Below are 20,851 nucleotides of genomic sequence, written 5' to 3' on the forward strand. Positions count from 1 at the left end.
TATAGCTCCCATATAAACCGATCGCCAGATTTGACCTCCGGTGCCCTTTGGAGAAGCAAAATTCATCCGATCTGATTTAAATTTGGTACGTGGTGGTAGTATATGACAACCATGCCAAAAGTGGTCCATATCAGTCCATAATCATTTGTAGCCCCCATATAAACCGATCCCGATATTTGGTTTTGGAGCCTCTTGGAGGAGCAAATTTCATCCGAATGAGTTGAAATTTGTAGATGACAGTCTTTCGTGGAAGTTTCTACGCAATCCATGGTGGAGGGTACATAAGATTCGGCCTGGCCGAACTTACGGCCGTATATACTTGTTTTTTTTTTTATTTTCTAAAAACTAAAATTTTGCAAAAAAAAATTCTAAAAAAACAAGATTTGGCAAATGTACAAAATGTTGCAAAACCTTTCTATAGAAATAAAATTTTGTAACAATAAAAATTAAATTTTGAAAAAATTCTCTATAAAAATAATATATTGCAAATATTAAAAAAAAAATTAAAACTTTCTATTGAAATAAAATTATGCCAAAATTTTCTATAGAAATAAAATTTTTTAAAAACAATTTTTTAAAACAATAATAATGATATGAAAATGAAATAAAATATTCTATAGAAATAAAATGTTGACAAAATTTCTACTAAAATAAAATTGTGCGGAAATTCTTTAGCACAGCTTTTTTAATTACGGGAGATTTAAATGTAATTCAAAATGAAGTTTTCACTTAATTTCCTAGAAGTGAATTCTATTTGAAATCAAAAAATTCTAATATAGAATATCTTACATTTAACATAGCAATTGTGGTATCATATCATCAAAGTGGCCTATTTCCACTGTTTCTAATCTAATAAAGTTAAATAAATAGCAAATACACCATCCACATGCCCATACATTTATTACGATGGAAGAAATTATAAAGACATATGTGCGCTATGTGCACATTCCTTCTAGGTTGTTTTCCTCCATCATATGATGGCACACATGACTGCAAGCAAATTTACTATGGCGATACGTGCCCTCAGAATGTTACACAGGGTCACAAAGGAAATTCAATTTAATTAGGTAAATTAAATTTCTTTACAGAAAGTATCTCTAACTATATACTACAACTATGGTGAAGGAGAGAAAAGAATGTCCCTTCATGTGATGGAAGGAGGATGGGTCTCCCTTCGAGATACTTACCGATCTACCAGCAGTCGCTGTTATACGTGCACTTTGTGATCTGGTGGCAGGTCTTCGTCTCCTATAATTGGGTGTACCCGAATTATCTGGGGTATTATTACCCGAGGGCATATTGTATATCACGGTCTCTATACTGCCACCGGTGGCACATATGGAAGCACTGCGTGTCTTCTTCTGCATCATGCGCATCGACGAAATATCATCGGCCATATTGTCTATGTTTTTTGGGGCGTCTTTGTTGCTTTGGCAAAGGATATTCGATTAAGATGTTTCACCGTTTGTTTCTCACAAGGTTGAGGAAATGCTCGTTAAAGTTTCTTGGATTTTTAGAGGGGAAATGTTAACTTTGTGCAAACTTTACTTGGAGCATTTAGAACAGTTGTGCTATGCTTTAGAAAACTTTCACGTCTCGGAATTCTGAAAAGAAACAAAAAATAAATTATATTTTTTTGTTTTTTTGTTTTGAAGTAAATATTAAAAGGATATTAGTGAACATGTTGTCCTTGTTCATATAAGAAAGGGATTTGGAAAGAACGTTGGAATATTAATTGAAAATAAGTCACAATGGGAGAGGTGTTATCCACTGACTGCAAGTGACCTATAAACCAATTTTGAATTTTGTTATAAGCACCATCATAGAAAAAAATTATTTTCACTCTGTGAGAGGCACACAGCCAAATTTTAAACAGAAAAAAAATTTGGACCAAATATAGTAATAACATTTTGTGTAGAAATATTTTTTTTTTAAGGAATAAAAATAAAAAAAGGAAAAAAAAGAGTAAGCACGCTCAAAATAAACCCAGCCATTTTTCTATAGAAATAAAATTTTGACATAATTTTCTATAGAAATAAAATTTTGACAAAATATTCTATAGAAATAAATTTTTAGCAAAATTTTCTTTAGACATAAAATTTTAACAAAATTTTCTATAGAGAAAAAATGTTTACAAAATTTTCTATAGAGAAATAATGTTGACAAAATTTCCTATAGAAATAAAATTTTGACCAAATATTCTATAGAGAAAAAATTTTGTCAAAATATTCTATAGAAATAAAATTTTGGCAAAATTTCTTTTAGAAATAAAATTTAATAAAATAGAGAAAAAATTTTAATAAAATTTTAACAAAATTTTACGTAGAAATAAAATGTATAAAAAATTTTCTATAAAACAAAATTTTGACAAAATTTTCTATAGAAATAAAATTTTAGCAAAATTTTCTTTAAAAATAAAATTTTCTATAGAGAAAAAAATTTAATAAAATTTTATATAGAGAAAAAATTTTAACAAAATTTTTTATAGAAATAAAATTTTGGCGAAATTTTCTTTAGAAATAAAATTTTAACAACATTTTCGTAGAGAAAAAATCTTGACAAAAATTCCTATAGAGAATATGTTTTGACAACATTTGCTATGGAAAAAAATTTTGACAAAAATTTCTATAGAAATACAAGTTTGACAAAATTTTCTATAAAAATAAAATTTTGAGAAAATTTTCTATAGAAGTAAAAATTTTGACAAAATTTTCTATTGAAATGAAATTTTGACAAAAATTTCTATAGAAATACAAGTTTGACAAAATTTTCTATAAAAATAAAATTTTGAGAAAATTTTCTATAGAAGTAAAATTTTGACAAAATTTTCTATTGAAATGAAATTTTGACAAAATTTTCTATTCAAACAAAATTTTGAAAAAAAATCTATGGAAATAAAATTTCAATCTTTTTATAGAAATAAAATGTGAACAAAATTTTCTATAGAACTAAAATTTGGATAAAATTTTCTATAGAAATAAATTTTCAACAAAATTTTCCATTGAAATAAATTATGACAAAATTTGGTATAGAAATAAAATTTTGACAAAATTTCCTATAGAAAAAAACATTTGACAAAATTTTCTATAGAAATAAAATGTTTACTAAATTTTCTTTTGAAATAAAATATAACATGTTTACTAAATTCTCAGAAATAAAATTTTGACAAAATTTTCCATAGAAATAAATTTTTGGCAATATTTTCTACAGAAATGAAATTTTGACAGAATTTTCTATAGAAATAAAATTTTGACAAAATTTTCTATTCAAACAAAATTTTGAAAAAAAAATTCTTTGGAAATAAAATTTCAATCTTTTTATAGAAATAAAATGTTAACAAAATTTTCTATAGAATTAAAATTTTGACAAAATTTTCTACAGAAATAAAATTATGACAAAATTTGCTATAGAAATAAAATGTTAACAAAATTTCCTATAGAAAAACACATTTAACAAGATTATCTATAAAAATTAAATGTTTACTAAATTTTCTACAAAAATAAAATTTTGACAAAATTTTCTATTGAAATAAAATTTTGTCAAAATTTTCTATAGAAAAACAAGTAAGGAAAGTCTAAAGTCGGGCGGGGCCGACTATATTATACCCTGCACCACTTTGTAGATCTAAATTTTCGATACCATATCACATCCGTCAAATGTGTTGGGTGCTATATATAAAGGTTTGTCCCAAATACAAACATTTAAATATCACTCGATTTGGATAGAATTTGATAGACTTTTACAAAATCTATAGACTCAAAATTTAAGTTGGCTAATGCACTAGGGTGGAACACAATGTTAGTAAAAAATATGGGAAACATTTAAATCTGAAGCAATTTTAAGGAAACTTCGCAAAAGTTTATTTCTGATTTATCGCTCGATATATGTGTATAGGAAGTTTAGGAAAATTAGAGTCATTTTTACAACTTTTCGGCTAAGCAGTGGCGATTTAACAAGGAAAATGTTGGTATTTTGACCATTTTTGTCGAAATCAGAAAAACATATATATGGGAGCTATATCTAAATCTGAACCGATTTCAATCAAATTTGGCACACATGACTATATTACTAATTGTACTCCTAGTGCAAAATTTCAAGCAAATCAGTATAAAACACTGGCTGCTTGGTCCATATTAGGGCATATCGGGCGAAGATATATATGGAAGCTATATCTAAATCTGAACCGATTTCAATCAAATTTGGCACACATGACTATACTACCAATTGTACTTCTTGTGCAAAATTTCAAGTTAATCGGGATGAAACTCTGGCGTCTGGGTCCATATAAGTGCATATCGGGCGAAAGATATATATGGGAGCTATATCTAAATCTAAATCGATTTCAACCAAATTTGGCACGCATAGCTACAATGCTAAATCTACTCTCTGTGCAAAATTTCAACCAAATTGGGCCAAAAATCTGGCTTTTAGGACCATATTAGTCCATATCGGGCGAAAGATATATATGGGAGCTATATCTAAATCTGAACCGATTTCAATCAAATTTTGCACACTTGGCTATACTACTAATTGTACTCCTAGTGCAAAAATTCAACCAAACTCGGCCAAGAATCTGGGTTCTGGGTCCATATAAGTCCATATCGGGCGAAAGATATATATGGGAGCTATATCTAAATCTGAACCGATTTCTATCAAATTTTGCACACTTGACTATACGACTAGGTGTTATATCTGTACAAAATTTCAAGCAAATCGGTATAAAACACTGGCTGCTGGGTCTATATTAGGGCATATAGGGCGAAAGATATATATGGAAGCTATATCTAAATCTGAACCGATTTCTTCCAAAATCAATAGGGTTCTACTCTGACCCAAATTAGGAACATGTGCCAAATTTGAAGGCGATTGGACTTAAATTGCGACCTAGACTTTGATCACAAAAATGTGTTCACAGACAGACGGACGGACGGACGGAAGGACAGTCGGACATGGTTATATCGACTCAGGGACCCACCCTGAGCATTATTGCCAAAGACACCATGTGTCTATCTCGTCTCCTTCTGGGTGTTACAAACATATGCACTAACTTATAATACCCTGTTCCACAGTGTGGCGCAGGGTATAAAAAGTTTGACAAAATTTTCTACAGGAATAAAATTTGGACAAACTTTTTGATAGAACGAAATTTTTACAAAATTTACAAAATTCTCTATAGAGAAGTTTGACCAAATTTTCAATGGAAAGAAAATTTCGGTCAAATTATCTATAAAAATAAAATTTAGAGAAAATTTTCTATAGAAGTAAAATTTTGACAAAATTTTCTATAGAATTAAAATTTTGACAAATTTTTCTATAGAAATAAAATTTTGACAAAATTTTCCATAGAAATAAAATTTGACAATATTTTCTATAGAAAAAAAAATTTTGATAAAAAATTCTATAGAAATAAAATTTTAGTAAAATTTTCTTTAGACATAAAATTTAGCAAGATTTTCTATAGAGAAAAAATTTTTACAAAATATTCTATAAAGAAAAAATTTTAACAAAATTTTGACAAAATTTTCTATAGAAATAAAATGTTGGCGACATTTTCTTTAGAAATAAAATTTTAACAAAATTTTCTTAGAGAAAAAAAATCTTGACAAAAATTCCTATACAGAAAAAGTTTTGACAACATTTTCTATAGAAAAAAAAATAGACAAAAATTTCTATAGAAATACAAGTTTGACAAAATTTTCTATAAAAATACAAGTTTGACAAAATTTTCTATAAAAATTAAATTTTGAGAAAATGTTCTATATAAGTAAAATTTTGACAAAATTTTCTATAGAAATAAAATTTTAACAAAATTTTCTATAGAAATAAAATTTCAACAAAATTTTCCATTGAAATAAAATTTAAACAAAATTTTCCATTGAAATAAAATTATGACAAAATTTTCTATAGAAAAAACATTTGAAAATATTATCTATAGGAATAAAATGTTTACTAAATTTTCTATAGAAATAAAATTTCGATCAAATTTTCTATAGAAATAAAATTTTGACAACATTTTCTATTGAAATAAAATTTTTGCAAAATTCTCTTTAGAGAAGTTTGACCAAATCTTCAATGGAAATAAAATTTTGGTCAAATTATCTATAAAAATAAAATGTTGGCAAACTTTTTTAAAGAAATAAAATTTTGACAAAATTTTCTACAGGAATAAAATAAAATTTTGACAAAATTTTCTATGAAAATAAAATTTGGACAACATTTTCCATAGAAATAAAGTTTTGACAAAATTTTCTCTAGAAATAAAGTTTTTGTTATAGCCATCAACATAGGATGGGGGTATAATAAATTTACCATTGCATTTGTGAAGCATCGATATATCCATCTTATATTTGGCAATCCCATTTCCGATACGCTCTTATATTCCATAAAATCAGTGTAGAAATTTCTTTTCACTCTGTAAGAGTCACACAGCCATAAAGCCTATAATCTAATTTGTGTTACAAAAAAGCGACCAAATTAATTATGCTATAAAATATTTCACCAGAATCTATGCAAATCAATTTTCAGTATAAAAAATTTAATTTGTTAATAATTTGCATAACATTCATAAATTCGATTGAAGTGTGTCTTTTGAATATGCAGCTAAAATTTAAGGAACACCAGCTACCGACAAACAAATGAGCAACGAATTTTCAGCACCCCCACCCTCTGCTCAATCATAGTCCCCCTTCCATTATTAATATTTGATAATTTATGTACATATTACAAATCACTCTATATTCTGTGATACATATTTCGTATACCGTGTGTATAAGCTTTTTCATTGAGGAGTGAGAGGGGTATTCTTTTTTCTCAAGATTTAAAAATAAAAAACAAATAAAATAACAACGAGAGACGCTTCGCATCGTTAAAGATAGAAAATCTCAAATTTGTTAAAATAAAAGTGGGTCATTTATTTTCGGACATGTTTTTTTATATATGTATGTGAGTTTGTAAAAGCGTCTATAAACCTGTCGTTCATGTACGCACACAATGGCAAAAATAAAAGAACAAATATGAATGGATATACGACAGAATATACAATAAAATAACAATAGATCAGCTATTAATCAATAAAAATAAAATTTTGACAAGGTATTTTATAGAAATAAAATTTTTAAAAAATTTTTTATAGAAATAAAATTGTCTATAGAATTAATATTTTAACAAACCATTTTTTTCGGAAACAAAATATGTGACTAACTGTTCTATAGAAATAAAATTTTGCAAAAACGTCTATAGAAAAAAACATTTTTAACATTTCTGTAGAAATCAATTTTACCAAAAACTTTTTATAGAAAAATATTGCATAAATTGTTTGCAGAATAAAATTTGGCAACCATCTTTTATATGATAAAAAAAATTGCGCTAACACTTTCTAAAGGAATACAATTTTAAAGAAATTTGCTTTAGAAATGAAATTTTGAAAAATTTTTGGAAAGAAATAAAATTTTCCCAAAATTTTTAATAGAAATAAAATTTTCCGAAATTTTTCTATAGAAATAAAAATTTTCGAAAATTGTATTCTAAAGGAATACAATTTTGAAGAAATTTGCTTTAGAAATGAAATTTTGACAAATTTTTGGAAAGAAATAAAATTTTGAATAGATATAAAATTTTCCCAAAATTTTTAATAGAAATAAAATTTTCCGAAATTTTTCTATAGAAATAAAATTTTTTGAAAATTCTTTATAGATGTAAAATTTTGACAAAGTTTATAAAAAAATAAAATTTTGTTAGCCTCTTGTTGCCAGTGCCCGTAAAAGTAAGTTTGTTATAATTTTTAATTATAACAAATTAAGTAATAAATAAATAAATCAAAATGTTGAGAACATTTTCCATTGAAAAAAATTTTGACCAAATTTTCATAGAAATAAAAGATTGGCCAAATTATCTATAGAATTAAAGTTTCATCTAAATTTCTATAATAAATGACTTTTCACCAAATTTGCAATGGAAATAAAATTTTAACCAAATATTTTTTTAGAAATAAAATTCTGACCACATTTTTCATAGAAAAAAATATTGGCCAAATTATTTATAGAAATAAAAAATTGGCCAAATTTTCTATAGAAATAAAATTTTGACCAAATTTTTTAAAGAAGTACAATTTTGAGCAAATTTTGTATAGAAATAAAATTTGGACCAATTTTTTTACACAAATAAAATATTGACCAAATTCCTTATAAAAATAAAATTTTGACAAAATTTTTTACAGAAATAATATTTTGAGAAAATTTTCCGTAAATATAAAATTTTGACCAAATTTTTTTAGAAATCAAATGTTAACCAAATTTTCTGCAGAAATAAAATTTTAACAAAATTTTCTATAGAAATTACATTTTGACAACATTTTCTAGTAAAACTAAAAAAATCCTATTGAAATAAGATTTTCAAAGAATTATGTAGACAGCCTTCGTGGGTTTAATCCTAGTTTCGACCAATTGGTGGAATTTCCTTGCTCAGCAATGATGTTTACATTTCTGAGTATTTCAACGCTTCGCTAAGTGATTTTACTGCAATATGGAACGTCGTTCGAATTCGTCTCACCACTATGGTATCAAATTGGACTAATGTCTAAGTTAGCCTCAAATATCTGGCTGCCAATATACCTAACCAAACCTAACTTATAGAAATAAAATATTGGCCAAATTTTCTATAGAGATAAAATTTTACCCACATTTCTTCTAGAAATTGGATTTTGCCCAAATTGTCCCTAGAAATAAAATTTTGAAAAAAATCTGTATAAAAAAAAATTGAAATATATTTTCTATAGGAATAAAAATTTCACAAAAGTTCTATAGGAATGAAATTTTGACAAAATTTTCAATGAAAATAACAATTTGCAAAATTTTTCGGTAGAAATAACATTTTGGCCATATTTTTTATAGAAATAAAATTTTGTCCAAATTTCCCTAGAATTACTATTTTGGCAAAGTTTTCTTTTGAAATAAAATTTTGCAAAATAAAAATAAACAAAAAAAATTAACTCTAGTGCTTTAATATTATCCAAATTTTTTATTGAAATAAAATTTTATCCAAATTTTCTGTAGAAATAAAATTTTGTCAACATTTCTATTGAAATGAAATTTTGCCAACATTTGCTATAGAAATAATATTTTTCTAAAAATTTTCTGGAGGAATAGAATTTTCCAAAAATATTGTATAGAAATAAAATTATGGCAAAAAGTCGATAGCTTGCTACGTTGTGAAGTTAGCGTGATTTCGGACGGACGGACGGATATAGCTAGATCGTCTCAGAATTTCACCACCAACCAAAAAATATATACATTTTTGTCAAATTTTCTCTAAAAAATTTTTTCTCACAATTTCCTTTAGAAGTAAAATTTTAACCGAATTTCCCTATTAATAAAGGTTTCATAGGTGAAAAATCTTTGTTGTTAGTACCTAGTTGTTTTTATATATTTAATTTCATAATTTATTATGATTATAAATGTTGTAATAAATAAATAATAAAGATTTGACCAAATTTTCTCTAGATATTAAATTTTGCCCAAATTTTTTCAATAACTAAAATTTTGACAGAAATTGAATTGAAGAAATAAAATGTTAAAATATTCTGTGAACATGGAATTTTAATTTGGCAAAAAAAATTATAGAAATAAAATGTTGCCAGAATTTTCTAGGGAAATTAAATTTTGGCAAAAGTTTCTCTAGAAATAAAATGTTGACCAAATTTCCTTTAGAAATACATTTTTACCAAATTTCCCTATTAATAGCGATTTCACCATATTTTCTCTAGAAGTTAAATTTTGCGTAAATTTTTTCTTTAAAAAAAATTTTGACAACCCTATTGCTTGATTATTTAATTTTCTAAAAATAATATGTTATCCAAATAAATAAAATTTTTTCCAAATTTTCTGTAGAAATAAAATTTTGTCAAAATTTATATTGAAATGAAAGTTTGCCCAAATTTTCTATAGAAATACAATTTTCTAGAGAAAAAGAATTTTGCAAAAATATTTTAGAAAAATAAAATTTTGGCAAAAATTTCTGTAGAAATAAAATTTTGTCAAAATTTATATTGAAATGAAAGTTTGCCCAAATTTTCTATAGAAATACAATTTTCTAGAGAAAAAGAATTTTGCAAAAATATTTTAGAAAAATAAAATTTTGGCAAAAATTTCTGTAGAAATAAAATTTTGTCAAATTTTCTCCAGACAAAAAAATTTTGCCCAAATTTCCTTTAAAAATAAAATTTTAAGCAAATTTCCCTTTGAATAAAGATTTCACCAAATTTTGTCTACAAATTACATTTTTCGCATATTTTTCTATAAAAAAAATTTTTGACAACTCTCTTTTTTGCCCAAATTTCCTTTAAAAATAAAATTTTAACCAAATTTCCCTATAAATAAAAATTTCACAAAATTTTCCCTACAAATTAAATTTTTCGCAAAATTTTTTTCTATAAATAAAATTTTTACAACTCTCTTCCTTGAGTATTTAGTTTTCTAAAAATAAAATTTATCCAAATAAATAATATATTATCCAAATTTTCAGTGGACAACCTTTTGTCCAAATTAAAAAAAAATTGCCAAAATTTTCTATGGAAATTAAATTTGACCAAAATTTCTATTGAAGTGAAATTTTGCAAAAAATTTCTATAGAAGTAAAATTTTGCCAAAATTTTTGATAAAAATGAAATGGTTCAAAAAAATTCTATAGAAATAAAATTTTGACCAATTTTTGTTTACAAATAACATTTTAACCAAATTTTCTTTAGAAATAAAAATTTTTGTCAAAATTTCCTTTAGAAATAAAAATTTGACGAAATTTTCTTTAGAAATAAAAAAATTTCCAGAAGTTAAATTTTAATAAAATTTTCCATTAATTTTCACCAAATTCTCTTTAGAAATTACATTTTTGTGAACAATTTTTTCTATAAAAAAAATTTGCTTTAGTATTTGGTCTTCTTAAAGCCTCGGATTTAAAAACCCTTAAAAATAAAAAAGACCATCTAATGTAAGAAGAACTATGTTTGTTGACAAATTACTGGTAATTTCGTTTAATAGCCATAACCACAATAGGAACATTATACCATTAAAATTAAATCATTTACTTTGGCTTAAAATTATGAAAAATTCCAATGTTTTCATTATTTATGTTCCGCAATCCAGGAAGCGAATAAGAGAGAGAGAGAGGGCGATACAGAGTATGAGAAGGACAAACAAAAGCTTTGTTATAACAAACTATTCATAATGCCATGCAATATATTATACACTGAATAAGGATGTGTGTTTTTATTTTGGTTTTGTGGCGGTGGTGGTGTGTGTGCGTGTGTGTGGAGGCGTAAATTCTTGGGTGCAGGTTTATGGATTTAGTTATTAACAACCTCTGAAGTGGCAAAATAATTTAAAACTTATTTGTGTTCTATGTAATTAATGTGATTTTCCTGGGAATTGCTAATGAAAAAAAATTATATTTTATGCATGATATTCACCCTTAAGCAGATAAGGTAATTAAACTTATGAGAGACAATTACGGTAGAAAGGTATAGAATAAGGCTGATTTGTAATTAAAACTTAGGCTCTTAGAGCAGTTTATTGAAAGACAATGAGAGCAGTTGTTATAGTTAATAAATATGTAGGAACTATGAACAGAAGAAAGTTAAATCCAACAACGGGGATTTTAATTATTTTGATCTTCGAACTGAAAAAGACTCCTGATATTTCTACATAGTCACTAAGAAATTTTTTTGAGAAGCTTATCTTCTCTACATCAATCGGGGGCAAGAGAATTTCTCCATTAGGCGATGAACCTTTTTTTCAAGTGACACAATCTAAGAGCATTTCTCTTTTTGCAATTCTCTTAAGAGCTTATTCGCATGCCTCGGATGTAAAAAGAGCGTTCCAATGTTAAAACGATTATCTAAAAAACGAAATATGCACACAAAAAAATCAATGAATTTTCTTAAAATTATGTTTAAATTTGAGTTAACAACGTAATTTGTAAATACAATTACGATTTTAGTAATATTTTGTCACATTAGCAACCAATTTTGATGTATATTAACAAAAATTTTGTTGCACTTAAAAATTTTCTTTAACAACTATTTATTTTAAGTTCAGAAATTATAATATTAATTTGTGTGTGAATAATTTTAATGGATCTTGTAGTGTTAAGTAGGTAAATATTAAATATATAATATCGGGCGTAGTTATGGTTTCAAAGTTTATTTACTAGAGACATGTACAAAGGCATTTTAGTTTAATAGTCACTGCAACTTATATTTTTATTGGACGGACTGGAAAATTCATATTTAACCATTGAGCTGACGTATTTCTATTATTATATTATATATTAACTTTGTCATTCCATTTGTAACACATCGAAATATTGCTCTAAGACCCCATAAAGTATATATATTCTGGGTCGTAGTGAAATTCTGAGTCAATCTGAGCATGTCCGTCCGTCCGTCTGTTGATCACGCTAACTTCCGAACGACACAAGCCATCGACTTGAAACTTGGCACAAGCAGTTATTATTGATGTAGGTCGGATGGTATTGCAAATGGGCCATATCGGTTCACTTTTACGTATAGCCCCCATATAAACGGACCCCCAAAATTTGGCTTGGGGATTCTAAGAGAAGCAAATTTCATCCGATGTGGCTAAAATTTGGTACATGGTCTTAGTAACAAAAGATAAGCTCTTTTTCCATTGTGTAATAAAATTTTGTATTCAATTTCTTGAAGAAAAAATCTCTCCAACTTAAACCTTAAAGGCAAAATAAATTTACCAGCTTTATATATGTATATGAAGAGAATTTTATTATCAGAGAATTACAGTACTTAAACTAACCATAAATAAATAGTTTTACAGCAAAAAAAGAACACAAGTAAAAATACTTTCATAGACCATATATGCACATATAAACCAGTATCTATTGTCTTCAGAAGCTTTATAGCCATCTCTACTATCACTATCGGTGTAAGGAAAATAATTTATGAACATCCCAGTTCGTGCATATTAGAATAGAAAAAGGAAGGAAACGGAAAAACCCACACACACACATCGGAAGAGGAAGGAAATTTTAAGCCGAAACTGACACTTGGTCACGATGTTATGCATACTCATATTCATACTTACATGCAAAATTTGGTGAAGAAAAATGAAAAAAAAAAAAACAATAACGACTGGAGAATATAAGAGTGTTATGTCAAAATCCTCATATTTGTATGTGTATACCATATACAGGGTATGTATTACTGGTTTTATTTTTGGTTGGTAAATTTAAATTTTAAATACCGTTTGTTAAGAGATGTCACACTTTTGTAAGAATATTTGATGGAAGGGGTGATATTTTTAGCTTTTATCTTTTTGGAAGAAACACTGGTTTAAACAGTTGACGTACGTTTCGTGTTTTATTTCACTGTCAAATGTCTTCAATTTGGTCTATAATTTAAACATGAACAACGCTAGCAAAATATTTTTTTACGTGCTCTGTTAAGAAAGTTCATCGGTACACTACACGCAATAAAATATTTCTTTCCTCCCAAACGAAATCTTAGACAAACAAAGTTCGTTTCTCATTTGCTTTTCGCTGTAAAGAAGTGTATTTGGAAGAAAAGTATATACTTTTTGTGATAAATGTTTATTCTTTTCCAGGATGTAAAAACAATTTCATAAAGACTAACTCAAAAAAAAACATTGTTTTCTTGCTAATTACATTTTCCCTCACATCTTTCTCACATCCACAAGGTTTTTTAGTTCTTAACACCTTTTCCTGTAATACCAACAATGTAGAAGAAATTATACAATTTTATAAATTTAAAATTTTTTTTACCTTTCGCCTGGACGGAGAATCGAACCGCGGACCATGCACTTTGTAAGCCAACACACTAACCACTGAGCTATGTACCTGTTATGGTCATCAATAGATAATTATCCATATAAGTTATATTTATATAGCATAGTTTGCGGCGCCCACGAACTGAATAAACAAAGTTTATTTAACAGAAACAAACATTTAGTTTGGCACCGTGGAGCAGTGGTTGCTACGTCCGACTTGTATGCCAAGGGTCGTGGGTTCGATCCCTGCTTCGACCAAAGTCTTTTTTTGTTTTTTTTACATATATTCCACATATGGTCGGAAGATTCCGAAAAAATGTTCAACATTACATTGTACTATATTAAATTTTGAACTGTAAAATATGTCTTATTAAATACCTAATGTCAGAAAAGAACAGTGTTTGATATGGACTGTGTTGTTGTTTCAAAAATAAAAATTTTGTAAAAAATTTTCTATAAAAATAAAATGTTTACAACATTTTCTACAAAAATAAAAGTTTGACAAAATTTTCTATAGAAATAAAATTTTGACAAAATGTTCTATAAGAATAAAATTTTGACAAAATTTTCTATAGAAATAAAATTTTGACAAAATTTTCTATAGAAATAAAATTTTGACAAAAATTTTTATAGAAATAAAATTTTGAAAAAATTTTCTATAGAAATAAAATTTTGACAAAAATTTTCAATAAGAATAAAGTTTTCACAAAATTTTCTACAAAAATAAAAGTTTGACAAAATTTTCTATAGTAATAAAATTTTGACAAAATTTTCTATAGAAATAAAATTTTGACAAAATTTTCTATTTTCTAAAATGTCGACTTTTCCTCTGTTGGTTAAGCTACACTTGTAGTTTAGTCAATGCATGGCTTTAAGCTCAGATCAAAAACAACAATAAGAAATAAAATTTTGACAAAATTTTCTATAGAAATAAAATTTTCTATAGAAATAAAATGTTGACAAAATTTTCTATAGAAATAAAATTTTGACAAAATTTTCTACAAAAATAAAAGTTTGACAAAAATTTCTATAGAAATAAAATTTTGACAAAATTTTCTATAGAAATAAAATTTTGACAAAATTTTCTATAGAAATAAAATTTTGACTAAATTTTCTATAGAAACAAAATTTTGACAATATTTTCTATAGAAATAAAATTTTGACAAAATGTTCTATAAGAATAAAATTTTGACAAATTTTTTTATAGAAATAAAATGTTGACAAAATTTTCTATAGAAATAAAATTTTGACAACATTTTCTACAGAAATAAAATTTTGACAAATTTTTCTATAGAAATAAAATTTTGACAAAAATTTTTATAGAAATAAAATTATGACAAAATTTTCTATAGAAATAAGATATTGAGAAAATTTTCTATAGAAATAAAATTTTGACAAAATTTTCTGTACGAATAAAATTTTGACAAAATTTTCTATAAGAATAAAATTTTGACAAAATTTTCTATAGAAATAAAATTTTGACAAAACTTTCTATAGAAATAAAATTTTGACAAAATTTTCTTTAGAAATAAAATTTTCACAAAATTTTCTATAAGAATAAAATTTTTGTCAAAATTTTCTATAGTAATAAAATTTTGACAAAATTTTCTAAAGGAATAAAATTTTGACAAAATTTTCTATAGAAATAAAATTTTGACAAAATTTTCTATAGAAATAAAATTTTGGCAAAATTTTCTATAGTAATAAAATGTTTACAAAATTTTCACAAAATTTTCTACTAAAAAAAACGAAAGTTTGACAAAATTTTATATAGAAATAAAATTTTGACAAAATTTTCTATAGAAATAAATTTTTGACAAAATTTTCTATAGAAATAAAATTTTGACTAAATTTTCTACAAAGATAAAAGATTGACAAAATTTTCTATAGAATTAAAATTTTGACAAAATTTTCTACAGAAATAAAATTTTGACAACATTTTCTATAGAAATAAAATTTTGACAAAATTTATATAAGAATAAAATTTTGCCAAAATTTTCTATAGAATTAAAATTTTGACAAAATTTTCTATACCACCAAAATTTTCCAAAAATTTTCTATAAAAATAAAATTTTGAAAACATTTTCTAATAAAAATAAAATTTTTACAAAATTTTCTACAAAAATAAAATGTTTATAAAATTTTCCATAAAAATAAAATTTTCACAAAATTTTTTATAAAAATAAAATTTTCACAAAATTTTCTATAAGAATAAAATTTTGGCAAAATTTTCTATAGTAATAAAATTTTGACAAAACTTTCTATACCACCAAAATTTTCAAAAAATTTTCTATAAAAATAAAATTTGGCAACATTTTCTAATAAAAATAAAATTTTTACAAAATTTTCTACCAAAATAAAATGTTGATTAAATTTTCTATAAAAATAAAATTTTCACAAAATTTTTTATAAAAATAAAATTTTCACTAAATTTTCTATAAAAATAAAATGTTCAAATATATTTACACAAAAATAAAATGTTGACAACATTGTCTATAAAAATAAAATTTTTACAAAATTTTGTAAAAAAATAAAATTTTCACAAAATTTTCTACGAAAATAAAATTTTGATATTTCTTAATAAAAATAACATTTTTGCAAAATTTTTACAAAAAAAAATGTTGATAAAATTTTCTATAAAAATAAAATTTTAACAACATTTTCTAATAAAAATAAAATTTTTACAAAATTTTCTACAAAAATAAAATGTTTATAAAATTTTCCATAAAAATAAAATTTTCACAAAATTTTTTATAAAAATAAAATTTTCACAAAATTTTCTATAAGAATAAAATTTTGGCAAAATTTTCTATAGTAATAAAATTTTGACAAAACTTTCTATACCACCAAAATTTTCAAAAAATTTTCTATAAAAATAAAATTTTGACAACATTTTCTAATAAAAATAAAATTTTTACAAAATTTTCTACCAAAATAAAATGTTGATTAAATTTTCTATAAAAATAAAATTTTCACAAAATTTTTTATAAAAATAAAATTTTCACCAAATTTTCTATAAAAATAAAATGTTCAAATATATTTACACAAAAATAAAATGTTGACAACATTTTGACAAAATTTTCTATAGAAATAAAATTTTGACAACATTTTCTATAGAAATAAAATTTTGACAAAATTTATATAAGAATAAAATTTTGCCAAAATCTTGTATAGAATTAAAATTTTGACAAAATTTTCTATACCACCAAAATTTTCCAAAAATTTTCTATAAAAATAAAATTTTGACAACATTTTCTAATAAAAATAAAATTTTTAAAAAATTTTCTACAAAAATAAAATGTTTATAAAATTTTCCATAAAAATAAAATTTTCACAAAATTTTTTATAAAAATAAAATTTTCACAAAATTTTCTATAAGAATAAAATTTTGGTAAAATTTTCTATAGTAATAAAATTTTGACAAAACTTTCTATACCACCAAAATTTTCAAAAAATTTTCTATAAAAATAAAATTTTGACAACATTTTCTAATAAAAATAAAATTTTTACAAAATTTTCTACCAAAATAAAATGTTGATTAATTTTTAAGAATAAAATTTTGGCAAAATTTTCTATAGTAATAAAATTTTGACAAAACTTTCTATACCACCAAAATTTTCAAAAAATTTTCTATAAAAATAAAATTTTGACAACATTTTCTAATAAAAATAAAATTTTTACAAAATTTTCTACCAAAATAAAATGTTGATTAAATTTTCTATAAAAATAAAATTTTCACAAAATTTTTTATAAAAATAAAATTTTCACCAAATTTTCTATAAAAATAAAATGTTCAAATATATTTACACAAAAATAAAATGTTGACAACATTGTCTATAAAAATAAAATTTTTACAAAATTTTGTAAAAAATAAAATTTTCACAAAATTTTCTACGAAAATAAAATTTTTACATTTCTTAATAAAAATAACATTTTTACAAAATTTTTACAAAAAAAAATGTTGATAAAATTTTCTATAAAAATAAAATTTTGACAACATTTTCTAATAAAAATAAAATTTTTACAAAATTTTTTATAAAAATAAAATGTCGATAAAATTTTCTATAAAAATAAAATTTTCTACAAAAAAAAAATTCACAAAATTTTCTATAGAAATAAAATTGTAACAAAATTTTCTATAAAAATAAATTTTGACAACATTTTCAACAAAAATAAAATTTTGGCAAAATTTTCTATAAATATAAAATGTTAAAAAATTTTCTATAAATATAAAGTTCTAACAACATTTTTTATAACAATAAAAATTTGGCAAAATTTTCTATAGTAATAAAATTTTGACAAAACTTTCTATAGAAATAAAGGTTTTGGAAAATTTACTGTAGAGATAAGATGGTGGCTAAAATTTATATTGAAATAAATTATTGACAAAATTATTATAGAAATAAATTTTGACGAAATAAAATTTTTGGTAAAATTTGCTCTAAATATTGGTAGATTATTTTTGGCCGTGGTTATGTTTTGAAATAGCCACCTATATATTGACATTTTTATATCATAGAACTACCCCAAATTTAGTCTATACTGGTTCGTGGTATGATATAGTTCCCAAAACTAAAATGGAATGTAACCGTACCTTTGGATTGAAATTGTTTATACTAAATTTATGGTCTCAACTGTCCATAACAATGTTCCTAAGTAGGTACAATTTACTACACACAAAGAGAAAAAACACCGTTTGCAAAACGTGTATCGAAAACGTAGTTCTTTTGTTACAATGATTTGATTTTTTTTTTTCGAAAATTTCAAACTGGTATAAGCAAAATTTTTTATTTTTGCAATACAAAAATTAAGTTTTATTCAAAAATCAGAGTCCATTTGCACCGTTAACTTTAAGTCTTTAATGAACATAATTTTGAAGTGTCATGCTAAAAATTTAATATAGTAGTAGGTAATAACGGATAGCTTTCGAATTTTTTCGAATATTTTGTGAAATTTATAATTTCAGCAAATTTCCAAAAAAAAAAAATTGGATAATATATTTTTTCTATTTCCAAAGGTTGTATTTTTATGAAAGTGGTCAACTAAGAATAGGTTTCTGTTAAATAAATTTTCTTTACATTGGCTCGTGGGCACCCAAAACTATGCTCTATAAATATAACTGCTTTGCTGTATGCATTACTTACTCGTTGATGACTATAGCGATAATTTCCTGTTGACAATAACAGTGTGCAGGATAGTGTGTGGGCTTATAAACTGTATGATGCGGTTCGATTCTCTGTCTAGGCAAAAGGTAAAATTTTAAAAATAAATAAAATCAAATAATTTCTTCAATTTTTTTTTACAGAAAAGAGATCCTAAGAACTAAATAAAGCTCGTGGAAGTGAGAAAGTTTTGGGGTATATATCCTGTAAAAGAATCAATGTTTATCATAAAAAGTATATATTTTTAACCCAAACAAACTTCCTTACAGTTAAAAACAAATGGGATATTTGTTTGTCTAAAATTGCGTTTGGGAGGAAAGAATTAGAATTCTTACCTGTAAAGACTTGATATTATGTTTTGTTCCAATAAAACGTTAAGAGTCGGTAACTGTGGTTAACACCCAGCCTTGTGCTCTCTTTGCTCTTCCATAAATTGCACTTCTCTTTGTACCTGAAGCCGAAAATTTTTAATCTACATTTTCAATATATCAGAAGTAATAATTCGAACTTTTATTTTTATTACATTTTTTTGAGAATTTCTTGTATGAGATAAATGTCTGAGGATAACTACTATTCTATGGAACATAATTTAATTTTTTCGTTTGTACACTTTTTAAAGTTTTAGAGATTAGTAGAGCTCATTGATATTTCATTTCAAAGGAATGACTATAGACTTCAAATGTCACTTTGGTCATGCTATTTAGTATGGTATAAAGAAGAACCACAAAAAAACTCAAAATTTGTTCATTAAACTTTTAGCACAATTTCATAAGTCAGTGCTGTAGTTTTAAAACTCATCCTTCTTTATTGTGAAATAATGAAAAATGCAAGTCATCTAGATGTGTGAGTGTGTGTGTGTATGGGTCTAAAGTAGTTAGTCAGCCAAAAATTCTTCACTAAAGGTGACTTGCACAGATAAGGCCACACTTCAAGTGGGGAAATATGAACAATTACTCTCGGTTCATATGAAACTACATGCTCGTTTTTGTTCTTATTCATAACGAATACACACAAAGAAAAATATTTTTATAGGGAGCAAAATTATAGACAACTGAAACTTTCTTTTGTTGTATGTACATTATTTTCTTTCAAAAAGTAAATCAACCCGAAATTCTCCCTGGTTATAAATTATTTTCTTTAATTCCCAAACCCGAATTTATGACTAACGTGGCACTAATTGCCTACAAAATGTTTAAATTGCTTTTAAATATAACTTTTTAGTATCAAAAGAAGCGTCCTTCCTTCCTCCAAAATTTCGTTCCTCCGACAACAAAACTCTCCTCTCAGTGTATGTGTGTTCATATAGCGAAGAGTAAAAGAGCTGCATATTCTTATATGGTGTGGCAAATGACTATCACTTTTCGTATGTATGTGTACGTGTGTGTAGATATGCACATTTTTCTTACGAAGACACGCTTCATATTTTTCACATTGTTTACGAGGTCAAAAGAGTGTTTGTTTGAAGTGCTGCCACACTCAACTAAAATTGAAGACTCAGAGATTCTTAGTTAGAACAAAACTATACAAGAAACTACAACAACAGCAAATAAATGCTCTTGAGAGTTGGAGAGAAATGCACTTAAGCAAATTGTTTGATTTGTTGAGGAGACTTCTTTTTCTAGTGTTGCGAAAATAATGTGAGATAAAAGAGTGAATTTTTTCTTAGACTTTTGCTGACGAGACTTACAGAAATAACAACCATCTTATAATTTTAAAAGTTAGTTAAACAACAACAACAAAAAAAGAAACTGAGCGAAATTAATTTTCTCCATAGATTTGAGACGTTATGGAATTTTTTTAATAATGGGTAATTTTTTAGCTGTTATCTTTTTTCAACACTGGATGCACATTTCGTCTTGTGTTTCACTGTCAAACATCTTC

The 20,851-nt window shown here is 24.7% G+C and overlaps 1 protein-coding gene across 3 annotated transcripts in view; it reads right to left on the bottom strand.

Annotated features, from left to right (window-relative positions):
* Rgk3 (Rad, Gem/Kir family member 3) overlaps positions 1-20,851 on the bottom strand; it is a 257,419-nt gene that overhangs the window by 147,526 nt on the left and 89,042 nt on the right. For all 3 annotated transcript variants that reach the window (XM_075311150.1, XM_075311149.1, XM_075311151.1), the window contains one exon: positions 1,188-1,604. In XM_075311150.1, the coding sequence (XP_075167265.1) occupies positions 1,188-1,397 (210 nt within the window). In that variant the 5' untranslated portion in view covers positions 1,398-1,604. The remainder of the gene's footprint in view (positions 1-1,187; positions 1,605-20,851) is intronic.

This window comes from Haematobia irritans, chromosome 5, assembly GCF_050003625.1.
Source record: "Haematobia irritans isolate KBUSLIRL chromosome 5, ASM5000362v1, whole genome shotgun sequence".
Lineage (NCBI taxonomy): Eukaryota > Metazoa > Arthropoda > Insecta > Diptera > Muscidae > Haematobia > Haematobia irritans.